The following is a 25259-nucleotide window of genomic DNA, read 5'->3' as shown; positions in this document are numbered from 1 at the left end:
ATCAGCTCCTGAGTGGACTTGTGGCTGATGAATCACCCAAGGACAGTGATAATGCCACACAGCCAAAACACCCAATGTTGATAGAGACACTATCAGTTGCCCTCTGCTCAACACAGGCAGACTGTGACGCATCAGAACAGCATCAAGTCTCGTCACTCAAAAATGATCCTCAGGAAAACACACTTCTGCAGACAGAATCTCCAGATGCACAGCCTCTGTCACCGGACACGTTCTCATTGTCACAATGTTCACCACTCGTGGGTTTTTCAAAAAAGATGGAGGAACTGGTGTATGCTGGAACTAAACTTTCACACTCCATTGCCGCAAGCCCCCAGTTACCAACCAAAAAGCGGCCTGCTCCACAACCACCTATGAGCCCACCTGGAAGAGCCCTCCGATCACACCGCCAGGGCCCAAACAACAACGCCCCATCTTCAGCTGGTGAACACAAGAGCTCTCTGTGATGTGTGTCGGGGGCCTGCTTAGATAACAGTGTCTTTATCAAATGTTTTCAGAACAAGCAGGAACCCAGTGTGTCTGCAGCTTTCTCTAAGCAGATATGTGTTGTGTTAAGTGACAGAAAACCAAAGACTTCATCAGGCCGTTTAGCAAATCATTCAAATCTGGTGTCTATTAAATGTAGATCTGAGACTACTATAGAAAAAACAGCTAAAACTGTTAAGTTAGCGCTTTTAAACATCAGATCACTCAACAATAAGTCTCTTTTAGTCAATGATTTTATCAACACAAATTGCCTTGATTTTATGCTTTTAAATGAAACTTGGCTAGATGACAGTTGTAGCGCAGCAGTTCTGAATGAAGCAGCTCCTTTAAACTTTGACTTTTTGAGTGTTTGCAGAGCTAATAGGAGAGGTGGAGGCATCGCTGCCCTGTTTAAAGATGTGTATGAATGTAAACAAGTGTCATTTGGTGACTATTTTTCTTTTGAATATCTGAGTATAGCACTAAAAGGGTCTCCACGCATCTTACTAATCATTATCTACAGACCTCCAAAATATTCTCCAGCTTTTATTGATGATTTTACAGAGCTGTTATCAATAGTAACCTCTGAATATGATTATTTTAGTATTGCTGGGGATTTTAATATTCACATTGATAATCCAGAAATCAATGCTGTAAAAGATCTGATGACTGTTTTTAACACTTTTGATCTGACTCAGCATGTTCAAGGACCCACACACAATCGTGGACACACCCTTGATCTACTTATAACTAAGGGTTTACACATTTCATCGACTGTTGTTAAGGATGTGGCACTATCTGATCATTTCTGTATCTTTTTTGATATATTGATCACTCCAGCTATTAAAGACAGATCTGTCTCTGTCAGAAAGAGATGCATAAATGAGAACACCAGTGAGCAGTTTATGAAGGCCATATCACTAGCACCAAGTATATCTGCAGATTCTGTTGATTCTCTCCTTGATTTGTTTAATTCTAAAATTGAGAATGTCATAAATGACATCGCTCCTGTTAAAGTCAAGAAGATGACTGGCAGGCAAAAGGGATCTTGGACAAGGTCACCGAGAGTACAAATGATGAAAAGACAGTGCAGAAAAGCTGAGCGTATGTGGAGAAAGACGAAACTAGTAGTCCATTATAATATCTATAAAGACAGTCTTCATGCCTTTAATATGGAACTAAACACTGCTAGACAGACTTTCTTTTCAAGCCTTATAAACAGCAACTTAAATAATGCTCGTACACTCTTTGCAACGATAGAGAGACTCACAAACCCCCCCAGTCAGATTCCAAGTGAGCTCCTCTCTGAAAGCAAATGTAATGAGTTTGCTCATTTCTTCACTGATAAGATCAATAATATCAGAAAGGCAATCAGCTCATCCAATCAGTCAAGTTGTGTCGATATCAAACAAGCTCAACCACAACTTGAGAAGTCAGACATTATGTCTGATTTCATGGCAATTAACGGCAAAATCTTAGAAGAAACTGTGCAAGTTATGAAAACATCAACCTGCAGTCTTGACACGCTCCCCACATCATTCTTCAAAACGGTGTTTACCTGTTTAGACATGGATCTTCTAAAAGTGGTAAATGCTTCACTTCTATCAGGGATTTTTCCAACCTCACTTAAAACTGCAGTTGTTAAACCCCTCTTGAAGAAGAGCAAACTGGATAACACCCTATTGAGCAATTACAGGCCAATCTCAAATCTCCCTTTCATTGGCAAAATCATTGAAAAAGTTGTTTTTAACCAGGTTAACAAGTTCTTAAACTTCAGGGGGTGTTTAGACAATTTTCAATCTGGTTTCAGAGCACATCACAGTACAGAGAGCGCTCTTATAAAGATAATCAATGATATACGCCTAAATACAGATTCAGGTAAAATAACAGTGCTGGTATTGTTGGATCTCAGTGCTGCATTTGACACTGTCGATCACAGCATACTTCTGGATAGGCTGGAAAACTGGGTTGGGCTGTCTGGCACAGTCCTCAAATGGTTTAGATCTTACCTTGAAGGGAGAGGTTACCATGTCAGTATAGGTGACCACAGGTCGAGGTGGACACCCATGACTTGTGGAGTCCCACAAGGCTCGATTCTGGCACCTCTGCTGTTCAACCTTTACATGCTCCCTCTAAGCCAAATAATGAGAAAGAACCAAATCTCCTACCACAGCTATGCTGATGACACTCAGATCTACCTAGCCTTACAGCCTAATGACTACAGCCCCATTGATACCCTCTGCCAATGCATTGATGAAATGAGCAATTGGATGTGCCAAAACTTTCTTCAGTTAAACAAAGAGAAAACTGAGATGATTGTGTTTGGAAACAAAGATGAGGTTCTCAAGGTAAATGCGTACCTTGGCACTAAAGGTCAAACAACAAAAAATAAGGTCAAGAATCTTGGTGTGACTCTGGAGTCAGATCTGAGTTTCAACAGTCATGTCAAAGCAGTCAGTAAATCAGCATACTATCATCTCAAAAACATAGCAAGAATCAGATGCTTTGTTTCTAGTGAAGATTTAGAAAAACTTGTTCATGCTTTTATCAGCAGCAGGGTGGATTACTGTAATGGACTCCTCACTGGTCTTCCTAAAAAGACAGTCAGACAGTTGCAGCTCATCCAGAACGCTGCAGCCAGAATTCTAACCAGAACCAGAAAATCAGAGCACATCACACCTGTCCTCAGGTCTTTACACTGGCTGCCAATTACATTCAGAATAGATTTTAAAGTATTACTACTGGTCTATAAATCACTAAATGGCCTAGGACCTAAATACATCACAGATATGCTCACTCAATACAAACCTAACAGATCACTCAGATCTTTAGGATCATATAAACTAGAAGTTCCAAGAGTTCAGTCAAAGCAGGGTGAATCGGCTTTTAGCCACTATGCCCCTCGCTGCTGGAATCAGCTCCCAGAAATGATCAGATGTGCTCCAACATTAGGCACATTCAAATCAAGACTGAAAACACATCTGTTTAGCTGTGCCTTTACTGAATGAGCACTGTGCTGCGTCCGACAGATTGCACTACCATGTTTTCCTCTTCTTCTTCATTCTTTTATATCACATTTTACCTGTTTTTATGTTTTGTTTTTATGCATTTTTATTATTGTTTTTATTTTTATTTTACTTGTTTCTTTTATTCTTGTTTATGTAAAGCACTTTGAATTGCCATTGTGTATGAAATGTGCTATATAAATAAACTTGCCTTGCCTTGCCTTGCCTTGCCTTACTATGGAGGTAAATGGTTACAGGTTTCAGCTTTCTTCAGAATATCTGCTTTAGTTTTTAACAGAAGAAAGAAACCCATAAAGGTTTAGAACCACTTGAGGGTGAATAAACAGTGAGTCAATTTTCATTTTTGGGTGAACTATTTCTTTTAAGCAAAGTTTTGTTGTATCATAAGAAGAGTCTCCGGAAAGGTCTGTGTGTTTGTTTGTGTTTCCTGACCAGTGTGTGTGTGTAATCTGACTGCAGCAAACAGAGCTTACAATGGAGGCAAATGGTTAAAGGTTTCAGCTTTCTTCAGAATATCTGTGTATTTATTTATATGAAGTTTATTGTGGTTTTATGTTTAGAGTGTATTCTGTGTGTGTATATTTATGAAGCGTATCGTGTGGGTATGGAGTGTATCCTGTGTATGTATATGTATGGAGTGTATCATATATATACAAAGTGTTTTGTTTGTGCATTTGTGTAGAGTGTATTCTCCTGTGGCTCAGTGGTTAAGCTTGCAGACTTTGACACTGGAGACCTGGGTTCTGTCTCTGACAGTATATGTATGGTACAAATGTGTATGTGAATTGTGTGTAAATGTATGGAGTGAGTCCTGTGTATTTATATGTATGAAGTGTATTGTGGTTACATGTTTGGAGTGTATTCTGTGTGTGTATATTCATGAAGTGTATTGTGTGTATATGTCAAATCAAATCACTTTTATTGTCACATCATCAGCAGCACGTGTGCTATGATGAGTGAAAAGCTTAGGTGCTGGCTCCAGACAGTACAAAATTCAAATAGTGCAAATACAATGACCGTGCAAAATACAGACAGTGCAAACTACAGACAGTTCAAAATACAACGACAATGTAAAATTGACAGCGATATGTGCAATGAATGGGTGTCCACATGTTTGTAGGCAGTATTGTTTTAAGTATGGATTGGTTAAAGTGCTGTGCATGCTACATATTGTTTGTGTGCGGTGAGGGGTATGGAAGAGTCTGTGTGGTGTGTGTTAAGTTTTCATCAGCCTGATAGTCTGAGGGAAGAAGCTTTCCTTCAGCCAGCTGGTGCGTGCTCGGATGCTGCGGAACTGTCTGCCTGAGGGTAGCAGAGAGAAAAGTCTATGGCTTGGGTGGCTGGAGTCACTGATAATTCTCTTAGCTTTCCTCATGCACCGCCTGGTGTAGATGTCCTGAAGGGAGGGAAGCTCACCTCCTACTACGTGTCCAGCAGTTCATACAATCCTATGCAGGCCTTTGCGATTGCTGCTGGTGCTATTCCCATACCAGGTGGTGATACAGCCAGACAGGATGCTCTCCACAGTGCTGGTGTAGAATGAGCAGAGGATGTGGGGGCTCATTCCAAACCTCCTGAGATGCCTGAGGAAGAAGAGGCGTTGTTGTGCCTTTCTCAGCATCGCGTCTATGTGAGCAGTCCATGTCAAATCCTCAGCGATGTGTACTCCAAGAAACTTAAAAAGTGCTGACTCTCTCCACTGGTGTCCCGTTGATGGTGATTGTGGTGTGTTCTCTCTTCTCTCTCCTGAAATCCACCACCAGCTCCTTGGTTTTGCTGATGTTGAGTGAGAGGTGGTTTTCCTCACACCACTGCGTCAAAGTGTGCACCTCCTCTCTGTAGGCCGTCTCATCATTATCTGTGATTAGGCCCACCACCGTTGTGTCATCAGCAAATTTAATGATGACGTTGGAGCTGTGTTTGGCTGTACAGTCATGCATGTACAGGAAGTACAGGAGTGGGCTGAGAACACAGCCCTGTGGAGTACCAGTGTTGAGGATCAGTGTCGATGATGTAATGTTATTCATTCTGACCTCCTGGCGTCTGCCTGACAGGAAGTCCAGGATCCAGCTGCACAATGAGCTGTGAAGACCGAGAGCCTGGAGCTTCACCACCAGCTTGGCAGGCACTATGGTGTGGAATGCTGAGCTGTAGTCCACAAACAGCATTCTCACATATGTGTTTTTGTTTTCCAGGTGAGACAGAGCAGTGTGCAATGTGAAACCAATTGCATCATCAGTGGAGCGGTTACTCCTATATGCAAATTGCAGAGAGTCAGTGTGAGCGGGCAGTACCGAGCAGATGTGCTTTTTAATCAGCTTCTCAAAGCACTTGCTGAAGATGGGTGTCAGAGCAATCGAACGCCAGTTATTCAAGCAAATGGTTTTAGCTGATTTTGGTATGGGCACAATAGTTGCTGTCTTAAAGCATGTGGGAACCACAGACTGAGAGAGCAAGAGGTTAAAGATGTCCATAAAAACTCCCGCTAGCTGGTGTGTAGAGTGTATCCTCCAGTGGCTCAGTGGTTAAGCATTCAGACTCTGACACTGGAGACCTGGGTTCAATCCCTGTCTCTGACAGTATATGTATGGTACATATATGTATGGACTGAATCCTGTATATGTATGAAGTGTATATGTGTATATCAATTGTGTGTAAATGTATGGAGAGTATCCTATGTATTTATATGTATGAAGTGTATTGTGGTTATATGTTTGGAGTGTATTCTGTGTGTGTATATTTATGAAGTGTATTGTGTGTATATGTATGGAGTGTATTATGTACAATGTGTATCGTTTGTGCAGAGGGTATCCTCCTGTGGCTCAATCCCTGTCTCTGACAGTATATGTATGGTACATATGTGTATTTGAATTGTATATATGAGGAGAAGCATTTTAGCAATAAGACCAGCTGTGTGTAAGTACATTTATATTTGTTTCCAGTGTCTGTGTATGGTTCTAGCTGTATTCTAGCTTTTTTCAGCTGTTTGTGACTGTTTCGTGCCCCCCCCCCCCCAAAGGACATTTTGACTTGTTTTCAGCTGCTTGTGGATGGTTCTAGCTGTTTTCAGCTGTTTGTGACGGTTTTGCGCACTTTAGACTTGTTTTCAGTGTTTGTGTGTGGTTCTAGGACACTTAAACTTGCTTTCAGTGTCTGTGTGTGCATCTAGAAAGTTTACTCATGGTTTCCGTGGTTACTGTAAGAGCTTGCGTGTCGATCGCAGACGGTTTCGCGCCCCCCAGTTTCAGGTGTTTTTACTCTCGAGGCGCGTCCAGCTGAATTTAATCAGCTAATGCTCTGGGGTGTATATAAGCAGCTAGTCTCACCGCGGCAGCCTCGTGTGAAGACCGACAAGTGTAAAGACCATGGACTCTACCTTTGCCATCGACTCTATCTTTGCCAGCGACTCTACCTTCGCCATCGACTCTACCTTTGCCATCGACTCTACCTTCGCCATTGACTCTACCTGCGCGACTCCACCGAGCAAAGACACAGACAAAGCACCTGAGTACTTTACTTTTTTATTTTACTTTATCTTTGCACTTATTATTGTTTTCATTTGCACTTTTATTATGTGTTTACTAATTCCTGTTGTTACTAACACTCGAAAAGCACGGCAGGTACGCTTTAGCCGCAATCCTCACAACCTTCGTTCAATACAAGTATCTGCTATTTTACAATTCTCTCTCTCCGTGGGCCTCTGGAATTGTCAATATGCTGTTAACAAGACAGATTGTATTACCTCCATAGCTACACATTCTGACTATAATCTCGTGGCTCTAACTGAGACCTGGTTGAGACTGGAGGACACTGCTACACATGCAGCTCTTTCTGCTAATTTCTCTTTTTCCCACACTCCTCGTCAGACTGGGAGAGGGGGTGGGACTGGACTACTGATTTCCAAAGAATGGAAATTTACTCAGAGACAATCCCTGACAAAGATCAGCTCCTTTGAATTCCATGCAGTCACCATTATCCACCTCTTCTACATAAATGTGGCTGTCATCTATCGCCCACCCGGTACATTAGGTAACTTCTTAGATTAACTGGATGTTCTTATCTCATCTTTTCTGATTATGACACTCCCTTGTTGGTGCTAGGTGACTTCAACATCCACATTGAAAGACCACAAGCTAATGACTTCCTGACTCTGCTTGCCTCTTTTGACCTTAAAAAAACACCCACTTCTGCTACTCACAAATCAGGTAATCAGCTGGACCTTATTTACGGTTGACATTGCTTCGCTGACCAAACACTAGTAACTCCACTACACACATCGGATCATTTCCTTCTGTCTCTCAACATCCACATTACTCCTGAGCCGCCACACACTCCAACACTAGTTGCCTTTCACAGAAACCTACGATCTCTCTCACCCAATAAAATATCCACCATTGTTTCAGACTCTCTTCCTCCATCTTGCAAACTCTGCACTTGATACGAACAGTGCCACTGATACACTTTTCTCCACACTAGCATCATGTCTAGACAGACTATGTCCTCTTACATCCAGGCCAGCCCGTGCCAGTCCTCCTGCACCCTGGCTCTCTGATGTTCTTTCTGAGCATTGCTCAAAACTTTGGGCTGCAGAGAGAATTTGGTGAAAACCTAAAAATTCTGAACACCTCATGACATACCAAACTCTTCTGTCCTCTTTCTCAGCTGATGTTACTTCAACAAAACAGACATTCTTCCATCAAAAAAATCAACAATGCCACCAATCCTCGCTTACTTTTTAAAACATTTTCCTCCTTCCTCTATCCTCCTCCTCCACCCGCATCCTCCACACTTACTACTGATGACTTTGCTACATTCTTTTGCACCAAAACTGCAAAAATCAGTGCTCAATTTACTGCACCTACAACAAACAGGCAAGATACACCATCAACACCACACACACTCACCTCTTTTTCTCAGTCTGAGGTGACCAAACTCGTGCTATCTAGCCATGCAACCACCTGTTTGCTTGATCCCCACTCCTCTTTTGCAAGCCATTTCTCCTGCAGTCATACCAACACTGACTCACATAATCAACACATCTCTTGACTCTGGTTTATTCCCCACTTTATTTAAGCAGGCTAGGGTAACCCCACTGCTAAAGAAACCCAACCTGGATCAAATGCTACTTGAAAACTACAGACCAGTATCTCTGCTTCCATTCATGGCCAAGATTCTGGAGAAAGTCGTGTTCAATCAAGTCCTGGAATTTCCTACTCAAAACAACCTCATTGACGACAAACAATCTGGCTTTAAGAAAGGCCACTCAACTGAGACTGCCCTCCTCTCGGTCATGGAGGATCTCAGACTCGCTAAAGCAGACTCAAAATCATCAATCCTCATCTTGCTGGACTTGTCAGCTGCTTTTGACACTGCAAACCACCAGATCCTGCCATCTACACTTGAGTCACTAGGCGTTGTAGTCTCGGTTATTCAGTGCTTCAGATCTTACCTCTCTAACAGGTCATTCAGGGTGTCTTGGAGTGGAGAGGTGTCCAACCTACAGCATCTAAACACTGAGGTACCACAGGGCTCTGTTCTTGGGCCACTTCTCTTCTCCATCTACACAACATCTTTAGGATCAGTCATCCAGAAACATGGATTTTCCTACCACTGCTATGCTGATGATACCCAGCTATACCTCTCTTTTCACCCTGAGGATCCCTCGGTTCCGGCTCGCATCTCAGCCTGACTGTCAGACATTTCACAGTGGATAAAAGATCTTCATCTTCAACTTAACCTCACAAAAACAGAAATGCTTGAAGTTTCTGCCAACCTGACTCTACATCATAACCTTTCAATCCAGATGGATGGGGCAACCATTACTGCATCCAAAATGCTGAAAGCCTTGGAGTAACGATTGATGACGCACTCTACAACATCAGAAAGATCCAATCGTTCCTATCTGAACATTCAGCTCAACTCCTTGTTCAAGCTCTTATATTCTCCAGACTGGACTATTGCAACTCTCTACTAGCCGGGCTCCTAGCTAACTATCACACCTCTTCAGATGCTTCAGAACGCAGCAGCACGAGTGGTATTTAATGAACCTAATAGAGCACATGTCACTCCGCTACTCATATATATGTGTAAAGTGTATCCTGTGTATATATGTATGGAGTGTATCTTGTGTGCACATGTATGGAGGGTATTGTGTGTATGTATGGAGTGTGTCCTATGTGTATATGTATAGAGTGTGTTGTGTGTGTGTATATGTACGGAGGGTATCCTGTATATGTATGAAGGTGTATTTTGTGTGTATATGTATGGAGTGTATCCTCTGTATGTATGTGTATGGAGTGTAACCTCTGTATGTATATGTACAGAGGGTGTTGTGTCATGCCGTGCATTTGCATAAAGGGTATCCTCCTGTGGCCATCCTCCAGTGGTTAAGCATTCAGACTCTGACACCAGAGATATGGGTTCAATCCCTGTCTCTTACAGTTATTGTATGGTACATGTCTGTATATAAATTCTGTGTATGTGTTTCCTCCGTATGTATATGTTGAAGTGTAACTGTGTGTATATGTATGGAGTGTATCATGTGTGTGTATGAATTGTGTGTAAGTGTATCCTGTGTATGTATATGTATGAAGTGTATTGTGGTTTTATGTTTGGAGTGTATTCTGTGTATGTATATGTGTGTATTTGTATCAAGTGTATCGTGTGTGTATATGTACATGGAGTGTATTATGTACAATGTCTCTGACAGTATTATGTATATAATTTGTGTGTATATGTATGGAGTGAATCCTGTATGTGTAACTGTGTGTATATGTTTGGAGTGTATTCTGTGTATGTATGAAATGTATTGTGTGTATTTGTATGGAGGATATTATGTGTGTTTGCCAGAAAAGGCAAACTTATTACTTACTGTTTACAATTACCCAAATCGTTAAAAATAATCCCCACTTTCCATGTTCCTCTGTTAAAACCTGTTTTGTCTTATCCCTTTTTTGTGGCAGATAAACCTCCTCCTCACTATTTTGGGGGCCAAGCATCCTACAAATTCTGCCGAATACTGGATGTCTGTTGAGGATGTTTATCCCGGCAGTATCTCGTGGACTGAGAAGGCTATGGTCCTGAGGAGCGCTTCTGGGTTCCTGCCAAAGATATTTTGGATCCCAATCTTAATAGAGACTTTCACTTGCTCAAGTCCATCAATAAGAACATCAGGAGCCATTCCTAGAGGGGTGGGGGTGGGGGTGGTGGTGGTCCTGTCAGGATAAATTGTAATGTTTCCACCTGTGTACTGTTATGTTGGGTGTATTTACGTTAACTCAATTTCCCTGTTTCGTTGGTCAGTTATTGTTGATTCTAGCCCTTGGTTATCATGAGTCTTGCTTTTCTAAAGTCTAGTCTATCCAGAGTTTTATGCTTTATTTGCTTTTCCCCTTGTTTTTTTGGAAGTCTTTCTCCTGCTGTTGTCTTTGTTATCTCTGGTTCCAAATGTGGATATTTTTTTCTTGTACTGTAAATCAATCTCTCGCAGTCCAGGTAGTGTCTTGCTGTTGGAATGATTATCCTCCTGTAGCTCATTGGTTAAGCATTCAGATTCTGACAAAGGAGACCTGGGTTCAAACCAAGTCTCTGACAGTATATGTATAGGGTGTATTGTCTATTTCATGTGTATATGTATGGGAGTGTATCGTGTGTTTATGCATGGAATGAATTGTGTGTATATGTACAGGTATGGGAGTGAATCATGTGTACGTGTATGGAGTATATGAATTAAGTGTATCGTGTGTATATGTATGGTGGAAATTGGCTGAATTGCCTTCAATAGCCTCAAGAGTTACTTTACCTCTGCACCTATCCTTCTTCCCAACCCAGACAGACCTTTCACGGTGATAGTTGATGTCTCTGATGTAGGAATTGGAGCAGTATTGTCCCAAAGAGGAGATGAGAACAAGTTACATCGATGTGCATTCCTCTCCCATCGCCTCACTCCTACCAAGGGGAACTACCATATAGGTGACAGAGAATTACTAGCTGTTAAGCTAGCCCTTGAGGAATGTAGACACTGGCTAGAGGGTGCCAAACATTTCTTCCAGGTGCTCTATGATCACAAGAATCTTGAGTATATCCAACAAGCAAAGCGGCTCAATCCCCGCCAAGCACATTGGTCTCTGTTTTTTAACCGTTCCCATTTTACCCTAACTTACCGACCAGGCTCCAAGAACCTGAAATCAGACGTTCTCTCCAGAGTTTATAGAAAATCTTCTCAAGATGATGACATTACCACTATCATTCTCAGTGCTAAGACAATCGCTCTTTTCATGTGGGACATAAAGAGCATGGTAAGGAAAGCCCAAAACCAAGATCCTGATCCTGGCGGAGGACCAAACTATTGTTTATTTGTCCCTAAAGCTGTCCACCCTAAGATCCTTCTATGGGGGCATTTCTCTCAACTTACCTGTCACCCTGGGTCTTCTCACACTCTCAAATTCCTCCTGAGATGGTTTTGGTGGCTCACCGTCAAAACAGATGTTGCAACTTTCGTCAAAGCTTGCCCTACCTGCAGTCAGAGTTAAGATGCATGACCGCAAACAACCGTAAGTCTTGGTCCCGCTTAATGCGAGCGGCTTATGCACATGTGATGGTGTGGTGCAGCTAATTGATATTGGCATCAACCAAAATGTGATTGTGCCGCGCAGCTGATTGACATTGACCTCATCCAATCGGCATGTAGCACCGCCTTTTTAAAGCCTGATTGGTTGTTCCTTGGGATGCGTCACGTCCGACTCTGCACTTTGTTTGGGTATCCATCTTCGCGGCTACAGGGAGAGGCTTTGTGCTCCTTCTGATAATGACTTCTCATTTGTTTGAATGGGCCAACGTTAAGTTTTGCTTTTGGCATTGTTATAGTACATTGTCTGGCTGTGGCATTTTTCTGGGCTGTCGTGGCTGGATGACTGTCAACCATTGCAGGTATGTGATGGCTTTTAACTGGCTGGGTAATAGGGTTTAACAGCATTTAACCTGCGTTTCTCTTGCTGTTCAGATATTAATTCCTGCACCTCGCTGTGTATTTTCGTACCTGACCAACAAGTGCTCGTAAAGAATAATTTGAGCGTATATTGGTAAGTTTGGTGTCGGGATCCATGTGATTGTTTCCACCTGTGTCCCGTTATGTTAGATGTATTTACGTTGACTCATTTTCTGTTTCTTTGCTCAGTTATTGTTGATTCTAGCCCTTGGTTATTGTGATTCTTGCTGCCACATAAACAGCGATCGCTCTCCAGAGGTCGCTGGTTCTCACACAAACACTAGGACTACACTTCCGCCCTCTTCTGGACTACATATGCATACTCTCCCTGAACTCACGCCTGCTCACTCATCTAGCTTGATTACATTCGCACACCTGAGGACTTTCAGAGACTGATTAGAAACCCTACTTAAGCCACTCATTCACCCATCCTTATTATTACAAAGTGGACTATGTTATGCTGATATTATATTATTATTGTGATATTATGTTTCGATGATATGCTATATGACAATCTTAAGGGACACATATGGATTGAGTTAAAAATTAATTAGAATTTCTGGGTGAACTAACACTTTTGAATTTTTATGACCACAATGTAATTGCTAAATCTGTGACAAATAGTCCTCAATTCACAATTATCAGCCATCATGGTAGGACTCGTGGCAATAACGGCATAAACATGCAATTTTAATGATAGTAGTAATAATGGAATAACAAATTGCTATTACTGTTGTAATATGATTAAAGTTTTAGGCTATAATAATAATCACATAGGACTGAAGATGTCTAGGTGTAACTGTTGTGTTTGTGAGCGAATTGAAGCATATATTCTATAACAATTTCTTGTTGCTCCACTGTCACAGGCGCTCAGCTTTGCTGCAGCAATGCCAAAAACAAGACATACATTATGCAAATAAAACAAAAGGACATAACTAAACATTGAGCATGCAGACCTGCAAAGTGTAGATGCAATGTCAAATTTATAGATTATTGGAGGAGTTTTCACATAAGTGAAGTCATTCATTCACAATGAATTGGAGTGGCAAACCTCGTTGGTGATTTTATAGGATACTCGCCTGTTTTTTGAGACTTAACGATGTAATAAACTGCTTAAAGTTTAACTGATGAAGATGTTTTAAACAAGTACATTACAGAAAATTGGCAAGTAATACATCTGTCCGTCTCCTTAATAGGAGTTAATGTGAGTAATTTCTTTTTTGCTCCACTAGTATTCAAACAAGAATAAAGACTATTTGAGTTTAACTAACTTCAACTCATAAAACCTTATTAAAAAGTCGCCAGTTGTGTAAGTGTGTCTTTTGTGTATTTGAGTGTACTGCGTGTGTAGATGGTTTTAATGATGGATTGTATGCTCTAAATGTTGCTGCTCATTTTGAATTGAAGTAGTTTTCAATAAATTGATACACTGGCTAAATTGTGTATTTGCAGTATGTATTGTTATTAGTAAAAATAGTTGGTTATATTTATGTACTTTGATTTAACTTGTGTTTAAACAACATCGTGGTATTAGTGTTGATCCAATAAGCAAAATTGAATAGTAATTCAACCTTCATTCAACGTCTACAAATTGACCTTAAATCACCTATGACTGAGGTAATAGCGACAGTCCGACAGTGAAACAACGTCACCATATCAAGTTGATCCAACCATAGACCTGACTTCAAATCACCATTGAAATGGTGGCTGGGATTATATTCATTAGAAAGAGTTTGACTTTGACTTAAGTAAGACTTAATATGTTACCTGCATTTTACTCTGGTGTTTTATTGTATTAAATGGACTGATGTAGTTCACTAAAACCCTGAATCTGCATTTAAATTCAGTATGCTCTGAAAACACCTTTGTGTACCGCCAGGTTATCAAGTTAGGAACGCCATATTCCGTTTTTTAAGGTGGACAGGATAGCGTCAATAAGAAGCTGCTAATAAGAAGCTGGATTCAGCCTGGTGGTTAAGAGCTGTTTTTATGTCTAAAACAATCCATCAAACGGGCTTTTAGCAGTACATTATTGCATGATTGTAAGTATTAATTCAAAATAAGTACACAACTTATTTTAGAGTGTAAAAATGTAGTTTTAGTATTAAAAATCTAAAAAATAAAACCATCAAATACAAAACACCTGTATTTTTAGTATCTGGACTTACCCATCAAGGTCCAAAAACTCCATTTCAGCTAGAAACTCAAAAGGTCTTGCAGAAATCGTCTGGAATCATTTTCCTCTGTGTTTATCGGCTGGGAGTAACTTTCACAAACCTTCAATTACTGTTCCTTCAGATTAATGAAGTTGAGTTTGTGCATCTGCAGATACTGTAGAACCATAAAAATGCGTTCTGCTGTTGACGTCTGACTACGCGTATGTGCCACGAGTGTCACAATTAATCAAATGCCTGACTAGACAGATTTTGAGAAACTCAGCACTCGGAGACTCAGACAAGGCAAACAGATTTAAAATCAGAGAATTAATTGCAGTAAACCAATTCATACACCTTAGAGAAAGTTATTTACTGATAATAACATGGAACAAAGTATGTCTGATTTTCAGGTCATTCAGGACGAAGCGGTCCGTCATCTATGCATAGAATAGGGATATCTTCAGGTTCTGGTACATTTTTATGTATTTGTATTGTTTGTTTGATGTGTTTTAACCCTTGTGTTGGTGTTGGGTCATTTTCGTCCACTCTGGTGTCATTTTGAGGCTCTATTTGGCCTCCACTTCTTCTGTTTCAGCAAATGGAGTAATTTTTATTGACAAATACTATTTTGACACATATTCTGGGAAAATGCTTTTGGAAGAAGAAGATAATGTTGCTGATAAAGCATCCGGGCCCATGCAAAACCCTGGAAGATTTCCAGACAGATGCGTGCACACTCTGATTCTGCAGATTGTGAAAGCAGCTCAGGAATGCATGAGGCGGGAAATTTGTCATTATGATATTCATGAAAGTAACGTTCTGGTCATCGGCTCGCCTCTGCAGATTAAACTAATTGATTTTGGACAGGGGATCAGTCTGATTATTTCAGGAGGCAGCAGTAAAATTTCATTAGTCTAATAATCAGTCTAAAGGGGTTTTAGCTGAATAGTTAGCTCAATACTACACATCTCTTCCTGACAAAACGACAAAAACACCAGCGGCCAGGAACAAGGATATCTCTAAAGAAAGCGGTTAAAATTACGGCGAATCAGCTGTATTACCTCATGAAGGAAATAGCAAGACATTGTTCCAGCATACCTGACTAACTAACACTGTTCAACCCTCCTGTTCACTTATGGGTCAGAAATGACCCAGGACCCATTTTAAAAGCAGAAAAAAATGAGGCCAACATTAAGAAAAAACTTTTATTTTTTTATTAAGGCTGAACACATTTAGGGCACAACGGGTGTCATTTAGGTTTATTATTAGGTTTTTATTTATTAAAGCATCTTTACACCACAAAAATGACTGACACACACACAATCTGCTGCTTTATCTTTTATGAATACTATATTAATTAACCCTCTACACTCCTGCAGGTTCTTTTATCATGATAAAATCCCCTTTACTGTAGTGAGAGTTGAGTGTTGAACACTGCTGAAATACTGCATATTGATGAGCGAAAACCCAAACATTCACAGGCCAATTTTTTCATGCTAAAAAGATTTGAGGAAAGAAATTAAACTGATTTGCTTTATTTTAGAGGTGACAACAGGAGAGTTAAGTCCTCTGTGTGTGTGTGTGTGTGTCAGTCAGTGCGCATGCGTTGGGAGAAACATGAATGCTCCTAAGCGCAAACATGTTGCACTAAACAAACCATTATAACTATCTACACCCGTCGTAACTGCCGTCGAGAACGCAGAAGGAGCCTAATGTTAAAAAGTTCAAGTTATGTGTTTAATTGCAACATTGAAAACCGTAGTTAAGGACGCTATAAAAAGCGGCAAGATTTGCAACCGCAGATGGAACTACAACTCAGTGCACTTTCCCTAAAAGACTTACTACTATGCGCAGAATTTATTATGTGTTTTAATATTGTCACACAAAAGAAACTCAATGGTTGTATCTATGTGAAACATCACAGGCTTTTTGGGATTATTTGGATGCCGTGTTGCTTTAATTAGTATACGTCATTCAAAATGAATTAATCAAGTGTGTGTTATGTTTTTATACACGTCAGTTTTGTGTCCACAATTAACTAACTTTCTCTTTTAAAATATTATGGCATTTATGGCTGCCTGCTGGTCCCCAGTAAATGCTGAATATGAGTTACAGTGGAGGAGATTCTGAATCAGCCATGGATAAGAAATTAGTAAAAATAAAAGACTCTTCCAGGCAATTCACAAACATGAGTAGTTTATGCTTTCCACCCAGAAACAGGACCTGCTTAGAGGAGACTTTAAAGCACAAATGGTTCACCATGACGTAGAACCCATCAGGAGCAGAAAACAGGTTTGCATACTTCCATTTTTGCTGTTTTTCGCTTTGACAGTAGCAGTAGCTGTAACGGGACTTTAGGCAGGTTTAAAGTGAGATAAGTTCCTATAAGAGGGGAGTTTTAACGTTTTTTCTCTTTAACAGAGATAGGATGGTGTAGATAGCGCTGATGAGGCAGGATTATATAGACGAATAAGCAAGAAATAAGAGCCTCCTCCCACAGAGATATTTTACCCCAGGTGTGGATTTATCAGATCGTATTATTATTATTTATAGTGCTGGTGCTCACACGTTTATGCTTTCTTCTTATTTTCACTTGTTTTACAAGCAAGCACTGGATTTATGAAAATTAGCTCTAACAAACAAGCAATGGCGACACAGTGGCGCAGTAGGTAGTACTGCCGCCTCATAGCAAGAAGGTCGCTGGTTCGAGTCTTGGCTGGGTCGGTTGGCGTTTCTGTGTGAAGTTTGCAAATTCTCCTGCGTTCGAGTGGGTTTCCTCCGGTGCTCCTGTTTCCCCCACAGTCCAAAGACATACGGTACAGGTGAGTTGGGTAGGCTAAATTGTCCGTAGTGTATGAGTGTAAATAAGTGTGTGTGGATATTTCCCAGACATGGGTTGCAGCTGGAAGGGCATCCGCTGCTTAAAAACTTACTGGATAAGTTGGCAGTTCATTCCACTGTGGCGGCCCTGGATTAATAAAGGGACTAAGCCAACAAGAAAATGAATAAATAAATGTTCAAGTAATTCAATCCAAAAAATTTTAACAGCAGGGTTTGGTAAATAACAGCATTATAGTAAAGACTGGGGAATTTAGATATTGTTTATGGACACAAATGTATTTTGGAGTATGACTTTGTAATAGATTTTTTTTTCATATTAAAAAGCTTATTTTTAAATGTTTAGCAAATGCTCCCATTATTTTTGCTTGAAATCCTGTGCTTGTTTGAAAAAATAAATGAATAAAAAAAACATATATATAGTTTTTTTTTTTTTACGTTCAACAGAAAAAGAAACAACAGGGGCTTGTGGCTAAAATGCTATTAAAATGGACAAAAGCTTAAACTGTCAATGGCGGTTATTGAAGTTAAGTGAAGTTTATTCATAAACTAATTTCGAGAGGATCACGTGCTTATGATTTATCACGGCCGGTCTCGCATTTGCTAATCACTATCTTCCAATCATATGAGCCCTAAGCTACTATAAATAGCCACAGTTTTCAGTTCACTTTATCTTAGTTTGGAAGAAACCTCCCTCCTCCCCTATTCTCCTCCTTTACCTGTGATTGGGCGGCACGGCGGCCCAGTGGTTAGCACTGTGAGCCCCACAGCAAGAACACTGCCAGCCCTGGTTCCACAGGACCGGTGGGTGTTTCTGTGAGGAGTTTGTATGTTCTCCCCGTGTCTGTGTGGGTTTTCCCCGGGTTCTCCGGTTTCCTCCCACCATTCAAAGACATTCAACATGCATAACAATCAAGCTTTGTCTAATCCCTTGTGTTCCCTTAGCTACCGCAGCAGGGGAGTTCTGAGATCCACCAAGCTCAGTCTCCCCTCTTGCTCTGCCAACGGGAGGAAGCCCCGGGCTCAAGGAGCCCTTGAGCTCGGGGCTCTCACCCGGGACAGCATGCCAAACAAGCTTTTATAAATCATCAGCTAAGTGTGAACTCTTGAAATGTAAAAATTTATAAAGGGTCTCAGTTTACAGAAATTTTAGGTACCCAGGTAAACCAGGCATGGGCCACTATAAGATTCTGACGATATGAAAACCTTGGAAAAAGACATTAGGTTATACTGTTTCACAGTATTGTGATTATGAGACATGAAATGTTCTTTTTTTAAATGTCTGGGTAAAAATTAACACCTTTTTTCTCTGTTGAACACAATATACTTTATTTAAAAAAAAACATTTAAAATATTTTGGTACAGTAAACATTTCAGGCTAAATAACTAAAATAAACCATTAACTTCTGATATCTTTGTTTGTTTCACAAACACAAATATCTTTACAACATGAAAAAGCATCTTTAGATATCTTTGGACTCAAAGCATGCTTGGATGGTGGTTCATAAGCAATAAGGGTGTTGATATAAGGATGTTGGTTTATATTTGTAATTCAAATATTCGCTGAATCACAGCCTGACCAGTAGCTTTTGATGTGAAGGGTCCTTTTCTGCTGGAGATACTGTTGCCCTAAAAATAACTAAATAAAATAGTCGGAAAAAACATGCAAAAAAAAAAAAAAAAAAACACAACCAAAAATAACCTTACATATACCATGGGAATGGTATAACTGAACATTTTAGTGGTTTTAAAAGCTTGACTTTTCAAACTGGGGTAAACCTTGATACCAGTTTTATTCTTCCCTTACTTCCCTTGCCTCGTGGTAATAATTTCTTGTGAAAACAGATCAATCAGACTAAAACACATACTGTAAAGTTCCACATAGCATCATTAATATGATCACCCCAAGAGCCAGCCCTATAGGCATAGGGAAAGTAGGCAAATTCTTGGTGCACGTCAGTTCCTATGGGCACCAAAAGGAGGGATATTTTTAAACTATTTAGTTTATAACCCATCAAAACTTGACACTATGAATTTTAAATATTACAAAAATCAACATCCTATGAAAACATGTGTCATTTTTTAACCAACTCTCAGGATCCTAGCAAGATTACAAGATTTATAATATTTTTAAGTTTATCTAAACCTGTATTAAGCATACTACGATCAACAGTAATATAAAATGCAACGCTTTTAAGGCTGGGACAAACCAAACTGACACCAAATAACTAGCACCAATAAAAACAAACTGTTGGTGGCTCGAACGTACAGCAAACATACAACAGACGACCGTTTAAAAAAAAAAAAAAAAAAGTGCACAAAAAGTCTGAGGTGAGTTCCTTTAGCAAAGCACCGAACCCCAAACTACTCAACAGGTGAGTACTCACAGGTTCACAATGTTTGTGCACTTGGATGGGTTAAATGCAGATCACAAATTCCAAGTATGGGTCACCATATTTGGCCACAAGTCACATTCTTTTTGTTTTTGCTTTCATTTTTCATGAGCTGAACTTTCGTAAGTTGATTTTTCATAAGCAAAGATCTAAAACTTTCTACACAATAGGTCTATTGCTCTCAAATATAGGTCACACATTTGTTTAAATCAGTGTTAGTGAACACTTGATCTTTGCCATAATTATCCATCCTCCTCACAGAACTGGCCAATTAATATACTGATTTGACAGCATGATTATTGCACATGTGTGCCTTAGGATGGCCAAAATAAAGGCAATTTTGTGTTTACCATTCACCTCATGCAGTGCAACATCTCCTATGCAAAGTCAATTAGATTGAATGTGGCCTGTGGAATATCAGTCCACTTCATTGGCAGGAACTGGAACATGTTTAATGGGTGACATGTTTGCAAGAACATTCAATATACATATCCTTGCAACATGATCTTACATATGCCTCACTTATACGCCATACCTGTGAGATGGATTTACTGCAAATCCATAAGGAAATTGAGAAGAAACACATCTATGCTCACCAAAGCCCTTTAGAAATCAGCAGAACATGCAAAGACCAACTGTCACCAGAGACCGATAAGAAGCTACGAGTAATTTTTTTTTACTGCTGAAGCTGAACCTCTCTACCCATAAAAGGCATCATTACAATCAGTGTGAGAGAGGACAGAAGCGCAGTCAGCGTGTAGATATACAAGTTAGACTAAGTGTTAACCCCACCATATCAGCCCTTTCAATTCTCAGATGTTTACTCACTTATGTTATGTACGCCTAATGTGTATATTGTGAAATTTGCTGCATTTGTTTGTAATGAGGCAACAGATACACGTGTATTAATTAGTGATCATTGTTAAAATATCAAGAGCAATGATTGGGCCATAATAATGCAGCTCTTCTCTGTAAAAAAGCAAAGATCAAACAATTGACAGAGCTTTCAGGTACAATTACACAGGGTAGCCTTCTAAATTATGAGTAGATGAGTCGAGAGTAGCTGAGTACTACATGCGGTAATCAGCTTTCTGGTTTTTAGGTGTGAACTTATTAACCAACACCATGTTAAACTTTTCTTTCAGCACATCCTCAATCTCATCATCTAGGATTTTCTTCATTTCCACTGAGTCTGAGTCCTCTTTGAAAGTGACTTCACTGTATGTCGAGCCGAGCAGAGCTCTGTAGCCAGTGGCCGTCTGAAGGGAGCAAATGGTCTTGAGCATGAAGAGAGAGTCTGGATTAGTCTGCAGCATAACCGACATCTCCAGGAAATGATCTGCATCACGTGGTGTTAATGTGAGGGAGTATAATGTTTTGGTGAGCCGTTTGTCAACAAGGCCAGAATCTGCAAAACCGTCATCTATGATCAATTGCTTCCTTCCGGTCTTCTGCAGAATCCACTTCTCACCGTTGTTTGTGAGGCGAAACACTCCTGGAGGCTGTGGCTGGTCTTTACCTGAGATCAACTCTAAGGGATACCAGATCTGATATGACATACCAAAACTCACGTCAGCGATGTACTGCTTTCCATCAATCTCCACCAGATTGATGAGATGAGAGTCACTAGGAAGGAAGTCCTGTTCCAGAGAGTTGAACACCCTGCCACCCAATATGGTAGATTTGTATCCCATCTCCTTCAGGGCCCATGAGAACAAGAGGTTGTTTTCACAACACCAGCCTCCTCGATTGCTCTTGACTATTTTGTTATAGATAACATGCAGGTCCATTGAGTTCTTCTCCCCATTGTGAACACTGAAGTTCTCAAATGGGACACTCATAACATGCAGATTGTGGATGGTGAACAAACTATCCAGGTCAGGTTTGATGAACTGTTCAGTAAACCCAATCCTGTTCAAGTACTCTCTCAGATCCATTATAAACCTGTGAGACAATCAAAAAACAAAAAAAGTAATATATTTTTTTTTATAACTGCATAAGGAAATAAAGAATTTTAGCACTACAACTTGATTACAAGTTTATTACCATGCCAATTGGCTTGCAACACAGAGGATCAATGAGAAGCTGAGGAGGGACGTCTACATTTCACAAGTACAAAGTCACCAGACTCCCTCCAGCTCTTCACTGTTCCTCTGTGTGTCGTCTCAACAACCTGGATTGTCTTCATCTCTCAACAACTTTAAAACAAGAGAAGTATAAGACACTCAACCCTTACCCGCTCTGCACCTCAATTCCCCAGTGTTCAATAAACCGTCTGTTTGTATCTATTCCCAGTGTGTTCTGGACTATATAGGCATGTATGTAATAAGGTATGTATATAAGGTATGTATTTAATGTATACGTTGCTGACAAAATACATTTTAGCAAACTGATGAGATATAAAAGATGTTTAGCTGAATAAATATATAGAAAACCTAAATAAATATTTTAGTAAATAAAATGATTACATTTTGTAACAAATGTAGTAGTTGCATGGTTTTATAACATTCAAATTTTGATAAATATTAAAAATACATTTGAAAATACTTTGCCTTATATGATAAAGGGAGACATTTTTATTAATAATAATAAACATTTTTTTGTATGCCACTTTTCCTACATACATGCTATTCAAAATGCTTCACAAACAAGCAATTGTAACATAAACCAAATAAGCAAATGTATGGACAAATAAAGCAAAATAAACAAATATAAACTCATAAGAACATACACGTTCATGAATATATCTACACCATCACACACACACACACACACACAATATAATAGTCCTTAATTATGCATACTGTACATGCACTCACTGTACTTGCATACATACACCTACAAAATATACATATAAACGGAAAATGCATACATTTATATAACATACTATTATAGTTATATGCAACTTTTAACAGGTGCATCGTAACACGCTTTTAAAACATGAATGTTGGTGGATTCTATCACTTCATTTGGGAGAACAATTCCAAATTTCTAGAGCATATTGACTAAAAGATATGCCATCAGATCACATCAGATTTACGGAGTGAAATTCTAAAAGTCCAGCGCTAGAAGAGCATAGCAAACGGCTTGGATTGTATCTTGATAACCAGTCAGAAATGTAAGGAGGAGTCAGGTTATGGAGTGCCTTATAAACTAATAAAAGAATCTTAAAATCTATCCTTGAGTGCACTGATAACCAGTGTAAGTCTATTAATGCTGCTGTAATATGTTCTTGCTTCTTCAATTTCATTTCTTCAACTTCAACTAGAACCCTTAGGTAAACCAATATAAACAGCATTGCAGTAATCAAGCCGAAAGAAAATAAAAGCTTGAATTCATTTTTTAGCATCGGTAAAAAAAAGGAAAGAACAAATTCTGGCAATATTTCTCAAATGTCCAGAACTGAATAACAGGAATCACTGAACCACAAAGCTGGATCACAACATATCACATTACTATACTAAGTATTATTAATGATCCACAAAAAAAAAAAAATTGTAATGATTAAAAAAAAAAAATAATTCACAATCCTTGTAAAACTCAACACACAGATTACTATCTGAATTCTGAACAATTAGCCAGACTTTGGACTAGTGTTTCACTCCAGAACTTGTAAAAACCATAATTATTATTACAGGATATTGAAACCGATGCTTGTTTTTTTTATTAGTAGACTTTGATGCAACATGCCATGGTTATGACTGGTATTATTAGCAGTTTCTAAACTTCTACTTTGAGATGTCCTTGCTATACTTATTGAGAATATACCTTAAGTGGACAAGGAATGTACTGTATATTACAAACCTTTTCACATTATTGTGAAACAATGCAAATCATGCAAATAATGAAACACTTCACTAACCAATAATAGTTTGTTTCAACCAAAATGTTGGCCAAAAACAGACAGTCAAATTGAACTTAAAGGTTGGGTTTGTCTATATCGGATTTAAATTTATACTGAAATAACCTAGCCTTTTCTGCAACTATATAGGTAAATAATAAAGTACAAACCAAAAATTCAGCTAATGTTTAAGATTTACAATGACAATTTTAATTTTCCAGTATTTATCAATCCTATATTCTAATGATGTTCTCCAGCAAATCCAGTCAGATTTTAATCTTGACAGAAAACAACATTTTCTTCAGCACAAATCATTTCGTCACACACAAACCTAAATAGCCATTTTTGTCATATACTGTGCAAATGCCTCTGATAAATTAGACATCCTTCAATCTCAAACTACCGGCTCTATAAGTGCACATTGCTACTGTTTAATAATGTGGTGGTAAAACTGTTTAGAAAGCTATTAGAAGTATATTTCAATATTATTCATGTTATTTCTCCCTTTTCATGAAGCCTTAAATTAATAAAGAGCGCCACATCATCTAGCAAATACAAGTTATGCAATAGACTACAGTCAGCCAAGCAGCATATTTGGAAGATACATACCTCTTCAAGAAACAGGCTCAGCACGATGATTTAGAATAAACTCGTGTACGTTTTAGTCGAAATAACGAAGTAAACGTATTTCTCAAGACTTTAAGAAAATCATTAAGGTTAGGCAGCGAAGCATACAGTCTACTCTGACTTCAAATTCCAGAACGATTAGATAAAGGAATTTTACAGGATGTAAGGAGACAGGATGTTACGCACTTTGGCGTTTTGACAATATACTGTATGTGCAGTCGGAACTGAGGCATCTACTATTGGAGCATCTGTCATATGAAGTGGATGGAGAGCGGAATACGCAAAGGCAATGACACAGAAAGAAAAATGGTTAGACCAGCAGCTTGATTACGAGAAGACTATTATTTTAATGAAAAAAAAAGTTAATAGAGAAACTTAATATAAAATATTTTAGATTGCCTGGAAAAGTCAAAACGGAAATCAACTATATATTGATGTTTTCTTTCTAATCAAACCAATGGCGAAACCTTAGGTATTGTACGAAAATTTATTGTAGCTATAGCATAGAAAAACAGCATAAGTTAAAAGGGACAGCTCATCCCAAAATAAAAATTCATCATCACTCCAGTCTTTATTATGATCTATTATGAGCAGTTATTATTAGTGCAAAATCACTAATAACTATTTTTACAAATATTAGTGCTGAACAGTGTTTTGCTTCACATTATTGTTGAAACTGATAAATTTTAATTTTAGGTTTCTTTAAAAAAAAAAAAAGTTCAAAATCATAACTTTTATTTATAATCTGTTTTCAACATTACAAAAGGTTTATATTCAGGTTTCAAAAAGATTTACTGTATATTTAATACACACGTACTGTATGTAATTGAATGCCTGCTCGCTCCTCTGTGGACCACCAGAGGGTGCTGTCACCTGATATTTAGTCGGGTTCTTTCGAAATTCACCCCC

At 39.2% G+C, this 25259-nt stretch overlaps 1 protein-coding gene across 2 annotated transcripts; it reads right to left on the bottom strand.

The window, feature by feature from the left end:
- Positions 1–18801: 18801 nt before the first annotated feature.
- Positions 18802–24490, bottom strand: si:dkey-78a14.5. 2 transcript variants are annotated; one of them, XM_021477926.2, is made up of 3 exons: positions 24333–24490; positions 21929–22080; positions 18802–21826 (listed from the first exon to the last, which is right to left on the bottom strand). In XM_021477926.2, exon 3 carries the CDS (start codon positions 21817–21819, stop codon positions 20953–20955), a length of 867 nt encoding a protein of 288 aa, XP_021333601.1. In that variant the 5' UTR covers positions 21820–21826; positions 21929–22080; positions 24333–24490; the 3' UTR covers positions 18802–20952. The 2 variants fall into 2 exon arrangements, with proteins under 2 accessions (XP_021333601.1, XP_005169078.1); XM_005169021.5 differs by lacking the exon at positions 21929–22080.
- Between the last annotated feature and the right edge of the window lie 769 nt (positions 24491–25259).

Source organism: Danio rerio, chromosome 7 (assembly GCF_049306965.1).
Source record: "Danio rerio strain Tuebingen ecotype United States chromosome 7, GRCz12tu, whole genome shotgun sequence".
Taxonomy (NCBI): domain Eukaryota; kingdom Metazoa; phylum Chordata; class Actinopteri; order Cypriniformes; family Danionidae; genus Danio; species Danio rerio.
The sequence above is the reverse complement of the archived record's forward strand: the minus strand, read 5'-3'. Positions and strand labels throughout refer to the sequence as shown.